The 8,826-nt window shown below is 43.6% G+C and overlaps 1 protein-coding gene across 1 annotated transcript; it reads right to left on the bottom strand.

Annotated features, from left to right (window-relative positions):
* Positions 1–1,151: 1,151 nt before the first annotated feature.
* On the bottom strand, positions 1,152–8,301 carry LOC136763471 (uncharacterized protein C1orf232). The gene is made up of 4 exons (XM_066717517.1): positions 7,781–8,301; positions 4,461–4,538; positions 3,060–3,163; positions 1,152–2,278 (listed from the first exon to the last, which is right to left on the bottom strand). Exons 1-4 carry the CDS (start codon positions 7,862–7,864, stop codon positions 1,945–1,947), a joined length of 600 nt encoding a protein of 199 aa, XP_066573614.1. The 5' UTR covers positions 7,865–8,301; the 3' UTR covers positions 1,152–1,944.
* Positions 8,302–8,826: the final 525 nt, after the last annotated feature.

Genomic DNA, 8,826 nt, shown 5'->3' with positions numbered 1-8,826 from the left:
ATGCAAAACCATATTAAGTTACCTATAAGTCACCCTATTAAACATTCATTGTTATTATTATTTAAAAGGGAAGGTGGATCAGAAGCAAGTTTATCTTTCTATCCAAAGGGAGATACCTGAACTAGGAGGGAGGGAGAGAAGGAGGGAGAGCACTCTGTTGCAGATGGGTTTTTAAACAGGCCTCCACTCTCGTTAATCAGCATGTTAATGAAGCGCCGGGCTGCGTGTCCCTGTCACCTGCGCCGCGGACCCCGTGGATCTTCGAGGCAGGCAGCTTGCTCGTCTCTCCGCAGGTTGTCTCTGCTTCACACGGGTGGCTGGCGGGGCGGCGCTGGGTGGTCTGCTGGTGGTGTGCAGGGTGTGATTAGGAGATGTTGCTCGTTTCATCCCCACCGTTAATCACCCCCCAGCCAATCAATAGGGGAGCAGGGAGCCGGGCCAGAGGGACGTGTCTCTCGCTGCGTGAGGCTCAGGCTAGTACAGACAAAAAATGTCAAAAAGCAGCTTATGTTGTATAGGAGGGACTCGGTTCTTCTGCTCTCTGTTGCCTGTGTGTGATGGCAGTTGTGTGTCCTCCTTTAACTAACAAAGCTGGACAACTGGGGATAGTTTGAGATACTTACAAACCGTGAAATGGTCCATTCATCCAGATCTGAGGAAGAGATCGGTCTGCGTAGTGTCAGGGCATTTCACAGTCAACGGAGAAATCACAAGTCTCGTTTTGTATGTAAGAACAATTGCCTTTTGTCTCCAATGCAACAGTAATGCAATATCTTTTATTCAGATCTACAGAAACTCTTTAAGACATTCATTCATGTGTCAGTGTGGAGGGGAAGGTATTCAATGTACACAGATATAAGATACAAAGTAACATCAATTTGTATATAGAATATATATATATATATATATATATATATATATATATATATATATATATATCCTTTTAAAATCTATATATATATTTTTTTGGGTGGGGTTGGGTAGGGTCTTGTTACAACAAGAAATAGATAAATTGCAAAAGCTCTTGGCTGAAAGAAAACATGGCAAGGGTCAAAAAGGATCAGCCCAGACCTCAGCACTCTCTCATCCAGGGGTTTAAAAGTCACAGAAGACGTTCTCTTGAGATAAAGACAACAAGACCACCAAGGAGGGATTTTCTAAACTTTTTTTAAAGCTATACAGTGCAGGGAAAAACAAATCAAATAGGTGAAGAAAGAAACACAATTATTCAAAATCAAAGAGCATTTTGCCCCACGTTAAATGGTCTCTATGTACAGCGTGCTTTCAATGAAACAATGGGAAAGATAATGTATTGATCACTGCGGTGTTTGCCAGACACGCTTGTGAACCTCACGTATACTGTTTTTCTGGTGCAGTTTGTAAGAAAACATACATCCACTAACATGTTAATTAATAATATGAATAACGCTGCAGCTCAGTGCACATATCCGTCTACTGAAGTTGACCAAAAAGTCATCCTTTCTCTTCTCTGCCTCGTACTGAAACTACATTGTGGATTCCTTTTAATCAACTTAAGCACATTCATTGCCTTTAAATATTGATGGAAGTCCCTGGTTTTGAAGTGTTTTTCCTTAGGAATTAGGCCACCGCGTTTGAACTGGTCTGTGCTTACAGAGGCCCAAGGCCGACTCCATCGTTGTTGTGCCTTGAGCCTCTCTGAACAAAGAAATCAGTTGTGCGGCATTGTAGCCCCTGTACCAGCAGTCACGGCTGCATGTCTTATGGGGTCAAGTCCCCTTAGAGCAGTCGAGTCTATAAACACTTATGGTCTTAAAAGATGGCAAGAGGGATATGAGTAAATTAGTTATTTTTAACACACAAACTGGTGGCATAATCCATAAGGAAAAGACCTTGTGTATGTGGGGAGGCTCGGGGTGGTGGGTGTTTGTCAACCATTTCTGCCACTTCCTGTCTGGGAATTGGTTAGTTAGTCTTTGCCAGGCTTTTGCTTTTCAGCTCCGCCAATTTGCTCGTCACAAAGTTCCACTTAAAGCCCGTGTCCTCAGCGCCACCCAGCGTTGTGTACTTGCTGGAGTTGTTGCTCTCACTCCCTGCTCCCTCCTCCTCCTCCTCCTGCTGCCTCCTCCCCGCTGCCTCCTCCTGCGCCTCCCTGCCCTCCTCCGGCACCGCCTCGCCGGCCACCTCGCCCTCAGCCTCCTTCATGGCGGCCGCTTGCTGCCACTTCACCGCGAAGTTATCCCAGAACCCAGTGGCCCTCTTGTTGGGCCGCGGCTCTTCGGGTTTCACCGCCAGGGGGCTGGGAGAGAAGATGAGGGAGGAAAAAGGAACAATTGTAACATATTGCAACCACAACTCTCTCAGTGAAAACCCGCTTGGGATGGCTTGTGCCTCTGTGGTGTCCTGCCTTGTTTAAGGCTTCATTGTTTAAGGCAACTGTGTTCAATTGTGGTCACAAGAAAAGGACCATTAAATAGGAGGCAAGTCTGAACACAAAGACCTGTAGGGGATTGGATCTCAACCAGCCGAGCATTTGCAGCAAACGGCTGGATGATATTCTGGGATCGATTAGCCTCTTAAAACCAAATGAGCAACAAGCCAAACAGACTCCATTTGGAACCGTTCTTTAGTTCTTGCACATATAGCATATCGGCAGAGTGTATGACATGTTGTAAAAGGATAAATACATGTGTTGTATGTTCCCTCAGTGAGGTTGCAGTGTAAATGTACAATGTGTAGCTTCACCTGTGAATCAAAACCTCTGCGGTGGTGTAGCTTGACAAGACCACTGCATACGATTGAATCAGTTTATCCCACTGTTTGTCCCAATTTAAGATGACCAGCTCTGATCTTTCATGTGGGACGCTAAACAAGAGGCTGGGAGAAACCTGTTGTGAGGGACCGTGTCAAAGGCAGACCAGTCTTGGAAGCAGGTGAGGTGGACTAACAGAAACACAGCCTGTGCCGATTGTTATGCCACTGCGTCTGGGTGGTGTTGAACGCTGTGTAGAGGGGGTCGGATTTTGCTGGATCTGTGCTCCCCGCTCTGGCTGCGCAGCTGGGAGCAATGGGATACTCACTGATCAGCTACGGGCTGGCTCTCAGGGGCCAGCAGCTTGTGTTCGTCGTCCTTGTTGAACAGGGCAGACATGCTTTTCCAGCCTTTGGTGCCAGCACCCTGCATCTGAGCCACACCAGGGAGAGCATCAGTCTTCAAACCGGGTGTTAAAGATATACAGCATTGCCTTATTCTTATTCTTGTTTTTGCCTTATTAGTCTTTTCCGGACATATGTAGTAGAAGGTAAATAGGGTTTGTCAAGCTTTTTCCAACTTACAGGCTCTGTAAAAGAAACTCTCCCTCTCGGAGGCTGTAACAATTTTACTTCTTCGAAAGTAATTTTTTCTTTCTCTGTACTAACAGGACTGGCATTGATGCAACTCTTGCAATAGTGAGGAAAGACAGTGAGGTAGCATGGAAATCTCACTGAAATGATCGTGCAACCTGAACCCAGTCCTCTGTTACACTTTATTAAATAAACATGGTGCAGATCCCCTTTCCTTCTGACCTACTTCACTCGCACACGTTTACAGCTCTGTGCGTCTCTCCTGCTCTCTCTCTAGACGTCCTGATTAAACGCTGACGATAATCAACCGTGACAAAGGGGCGATGGAGTTTCAAAAGGCCAATGTTTATAAAGAACTATTAAGATATTCATTTTGTCCCAGAAAACTTACCAGTTGTCAATACTTTACTCGACGGCAATTAAAATAACATTCTAACATAAAAGGGCTGTACATCTCTTTACAATTTTATGCTGAGGCAAAGCAGGTGTCTTTAGTTTGTGATGGGCGTTGTTGTTTTCAGTTTAAATGTTCTCTTGAAGTTTACATATCAACCAACGTCGTGTTGTTTTCTCAACTGCAGCTTTGAGGTATTGAGTGAATCTTATACAGCTCTGGAGAAAATTAAGAGACCACTTAACATTGATTTCTGAACGTGGAGTGGTCTCTTGCTTTTTCCAGAGCTGTATCTCAGGTTTGGAAAATATTTTAGTATAAGACATAAATAACTACATCAAATCCTTTATTTGAAATAGATGTGTTGATTGCTTTTTCCCCCCTTCCCTGATTATATTCATACATATTTATACTTTATTCGATTTAACAGAACATTAAAATGATGTTAATTTCCTCTGATTGCCTTTGCCTTTATTTTCATCCTAGTTCTGTCCAAGTCTGAAAAGGTGGTAGAATTTCAGACTCCCAGAATCTGAGATTTTACATGTTTTACGTGACAAGAAGTGTCTGGTTTTGTTTACACTGAGTGCTGGAGTCAGAAGTTTATATTGAACATATTTTTTTTGTCAGCTTGAGAGACTGGGATGATATTGGGCAAATGCAGGAACTATTCTCCTGATCATAGCCTTAGCAATAAATTAATAACTTTAATTCACTTATACATTTGAGGAAAGCAGCTTACTTTTCTGGCCAGTGTGGAGACGGCACTGGGACCCTCTTCTTCCTGGGTGGGGGTGATGTCAGTTTCTGGTTCATTGTTCTGAAAATACACAAAGCGCACCGAGCTGAATCACAGGCACATGTGTAGTGAGTAGGCATGGTATTCCCGTGCCCAAGTTGATGAACATATTAGATATTGTAAAGCATTTGAAAGCAACAGACAAAGCTCACTTTTCAACAAACAAAACAAGTCTTGTAAAACATGTAACCCAATAAAATAGGGCATTTATGAAATCTTTATTAAAAACCTTTCAATTCCTTAGTGCTATGGTCAATGCAAGTGACAACCAAGACCAACAGTGGTTTCTCCCAATGGAAAATGAAGGCTGGCTTTTGATGGATGAATTGCTTGTGTTTTGTGTCAAGAGCACCCTCTGGAGTTGAAGTGTAGGACGACTATTCATTGCGATGCAGGTTTGAAAGGAACACATTTGAAAACAGGTTGCCAGCTTTCCAGGCTATGCCCATGTACAGTGCATCAACAGTACATTATATCACTGTCAGGCCAGAAGCCAAAATGGACCCATTTTTTCTTTATTTGCATAACAGCAGCTGAAAATGGTACAAGCACATGATACCCAAGATACACCAGAACGATGACAATGAAAACCGGCCACGTGAATGAGAAGGCTTTTGTTCACCAGCTCTGATCTGAAGGCACTTTTTGCACGTCTGCCTCTGAGGACACCCTCTTTCCCGTACCCTGCGATAACTCCAGAAACCCTCTGCCACCAGGGCTTGGACAAAGGCAACCCAGCAGCAAGATCGCAGGGAAATATTTGACTGAATATAGCTGCAGACGGAGAGCGTGCCGGCCTCAAAGGGGACGACTCTAGAAGCTGATGGGGAGTGATGCCGTCTCTCACAGTATCCTTTCTTCTGTCAGTCTTCAGGAAATGACCAATTTGTCAAACATAATCTGCATCTTACGGCCCACAGCAGATTGTCAGGACCGCAAAGTCTGATCTGAAGAGCAAGAATTGCAGGAGACAGGCAGGAACTCCACAGAAGAGCACAAGCAGCTTTGATTGGTCAGATCCAGGACCCGTTCTGTGTGCTTTAGCAGCATTGGCAAGCTGGATTGAATTTGGCAGCAGCATCAAAGCACAAACAGCATCCCGAGGACTTCAGCGCACGATGGCCTTCACAATGTAAACTGCCTTTCTGCCTTCAGGTGTAAATGGACTCTGAAGATTAATGATGCTCCTTTGGTTGCTATCTTAACGATCCCAAGGAGTCAGCTTCAGCAATATGGTTTGGCACTTTGCCTTCCTGAAGGGGAGGCAACCATTAGGTCTAGGCTTCAAACCTTGGACCCTCAGGGATTTATTTTCACCTATAACATCCTATCATCCTGTACCATACTGCCCTGGGTGCCTAATTGTTTGCATTACCTTTTGTAGTAGTAACACAAACTCGTGTTGATTTTAGTGTGTGAAACAAGGGCGCTATAACAAATACAGATTGATTGATTAATTGATTGATTTGATCTAGACCTCAGCATAATTCTGTGTAAATGATGCACCTTTTCCCTTCACCTTTTCCAGGCTCGAACTCTGACTTACTATCCCATGATGTCTGCTATACTTTCCACTTCCTCCCTTTCTCTTGCCTTACTACACTTCACTCTGCTTTTACCTTGGTGTCCCTGCAGTGCATTTACAATAGTAATGTCCATCAGGAACCCACTAGGCATTACTAGTTATATCTGTATGTACATTTATACACACATGTATGTGTTTGAGTGTCAGTGGGAACATAATCCACGCCTTTGCTGTGGTTACAGTGCCCTCTGCTGGAGAGAAATGACTATGCATATAGATAATGCAATGGGACAAGAGCTAGTCATCTTCTCTGCACCCTTCTGGGAATTACACTCCAAATACAACCTCTGTTTAATTATTTATTTTTGTCTTTCCCTGATGCTCTGTGTTTGTTTGTTTTTTTACAGATTTCAATGAATGTATCTAAGGCTTCCTTAGATTCTGTTCACCATCCATCTGGTATCAGAAAGCAATTCGATTTGCAGGTGTTTCTTTGAATGGACATTTTGAGGGGGACGTAACTCTCTCTGAGAATGACATGCTATGAAAACACGGAAACCAAGAGCACTTATAATACAGGGGATTGTCAGATGAGCAGCTGGCAGAGAGGTTTGTGGGAAAGAACATGGACTTCCATAATTGCAGATACGAGTACTTGAATTACAAAGGGGGAAATGTAGGGTAAGTGCACCCTGGCCATGAAATGCAGATTGTTTTTTTCTAGTCAAAACTTGCAACCTTTTTGATTCTACCTCCTGAAGCATACAGGTCTCAGATACAGCCCCCTGGAGATCAGCAGTTTAAACTTCCTGTTCCAACTTAACTTGTTTCGATTCATCTGTCGGCTCAATTGGACATGTGTGGTGCTTTCTGATGTTCTGAGAAAAGTACTTTGTGGGAACAGAACACCAAAGATTGGATCTGGGATCCTTCAAAAAAACAGTTAGATGAGATCCACAAGCTATCAGACGAGCCTGTTCTTACTTGTAAGCTTTCTTATATTTTGTTACTCTTATTTTTGATCATTACAATTCCAAGGCTCCCAAATCAACCTCTGTCCCTTTCAGATCAGACACCAAACACCACTGTTAGTCACAAAGTCTTGGCAAGGACAAACAAGATAATACCAGTTCAGTGAGCCTGGCTATCCCTTTCCACCGTAGCCACTTAGATCACTAATGATCAGTTTATTCGTCTCAAGGGTTCGGATTACCATGCGTCTCATCGCTCACTGAAGCGCATCATGGCACGTCAAGATCAGGCTTCACAACGCTTTGCATTCTGGGACATGCCTTCTTGGGCATGTTGAAATACCTCAGATTTTGATGCTAGGTTTGGGAAAGTGCTTCCAACCAAAAACCATACCTCCACCTTTCCTATTTTGATGAAATTCTGGCATCAGACCATCGTCTTAGGGAATATAAAGATGGTAAACTCTCACTCTACAACAAGAGCCCTGTATACAAAAGTCTAGGTCAAACAAAGTCCTGTGTCATTGAATAATTAAGATGGAGACACAGCAAGAAGCACATATCGAACTAGAATAGGAGACAGACAGGAAAATGTGCCTACTTTCTGAAAGTCTTTAATCTCATATAGTGAGAATAAATTCCCATTTCACTGAGCCAGAGAGAAGGGTAAAGAGTGTGGAAATTGACACAATTTATGTTTGTCAGTAACCAGGAAGACAGAAAGCAAGGGAGGAAGTTGATGGAAATACAAGGAAGTCCGTTTCTACCTGCTCCACCGTGTCCTCCTCAAACTCTGGGTTGATGGTTTTCATAACCTTGCTCTTGTAGGTTTTCCAAATGGCCGGATTCATGCTTGCTTGATGTCTCCACACAAAAACCTCTCAGCTTTCAGAACACCATCAATTGTTTCACTGTTCCGGGTTCCGCCTTCGGGAAATGCAAGGGGATTTACAAGAGCACTCGAATTAGGATTACGGGTTTTAGACTGTTTGGAAGGTTATTGTCTCATGATCTGCTCGGTTCCTTCCTTTAGATGCCACGTTCCTCCTAACCTGCAGTGTCGGTTCTCTCCCCAGCAACGAGCCCACTCAAAATGTCAGCCCTCCGAAGGATACCCACAGCGGTGGGGACGTCTGTGTCAGTCCTGCCTGCGCCGATTGGTTACCTGGTGACTGGGCGTCCAGTTTCCTCATTAAACTTTCAGCATCCTTTTTCAGTGTCGGTGTCTATTGTCAGTGTGACAGGCTGACTTGTGTTGTAACTCAATCTGCAGACAGGCTCTAGCTGGGCTCATGACTAATTTTGTCTGTCAGTCCAAAACTGTCAAGATGGCAAAGTGTTTTTAAATGTTTCTTCGGGGTGGTTTGTGAAAGATGGACCATTTAGGGGTGTGAAAGAATCCGTCTGTGCTGTAAATTCCCTCAAAAGGTTTCCCCAGAGTTTTAATTTTCCTTTTTTAATCTCATATCTCAGGGTCCACAAAAAGTAAAAGAAATTGACAGCGCCTTTTTCTGGGCCTACGCAAGAACTCGTTCTGTTGACCTTCCATCCATCCATCCATCCATCTCCGAAACCACTTATTGTTGACCTTGTATTTAGTCCTAAATTCTGAAGACCAACTTATTCTCTATGAGTTTCTCTCATTCTTTTACTTCTACAAACAGCTGTTTTGTTTTTCATACCTGACTTCAGAAGGAAGAGAAGAGGGATTCCTGTAGCAACAAGGTTTGAAATACCCTCATGGGCTACGCAAGTTGGACGGGGACAGAAACCATACATCTTTGATTAGTCCTTATCTACATATTGGGTTTCA

The sequence above is a fragment of the Amia ocellicauda genome, chromosome 11, assembly GCF_036373705.1.
Source record: "Amia ocellicauda isolate fAmiCal2 chromosome 11, fAmiCal2.hap1, whole genome shotgun sequence".
Taxonomy (NCBI): domain Eukaryota; kingdom Metazoa; phylum Chordata; class Actinopteri; order Amiiformes; family Amiidae; genus Amia; species Amia ocellicauda.
Note: the sequence above shows the minus strand (reverse complement) of the source record. Positions and strands in the feature narration are given on the sequence as shown.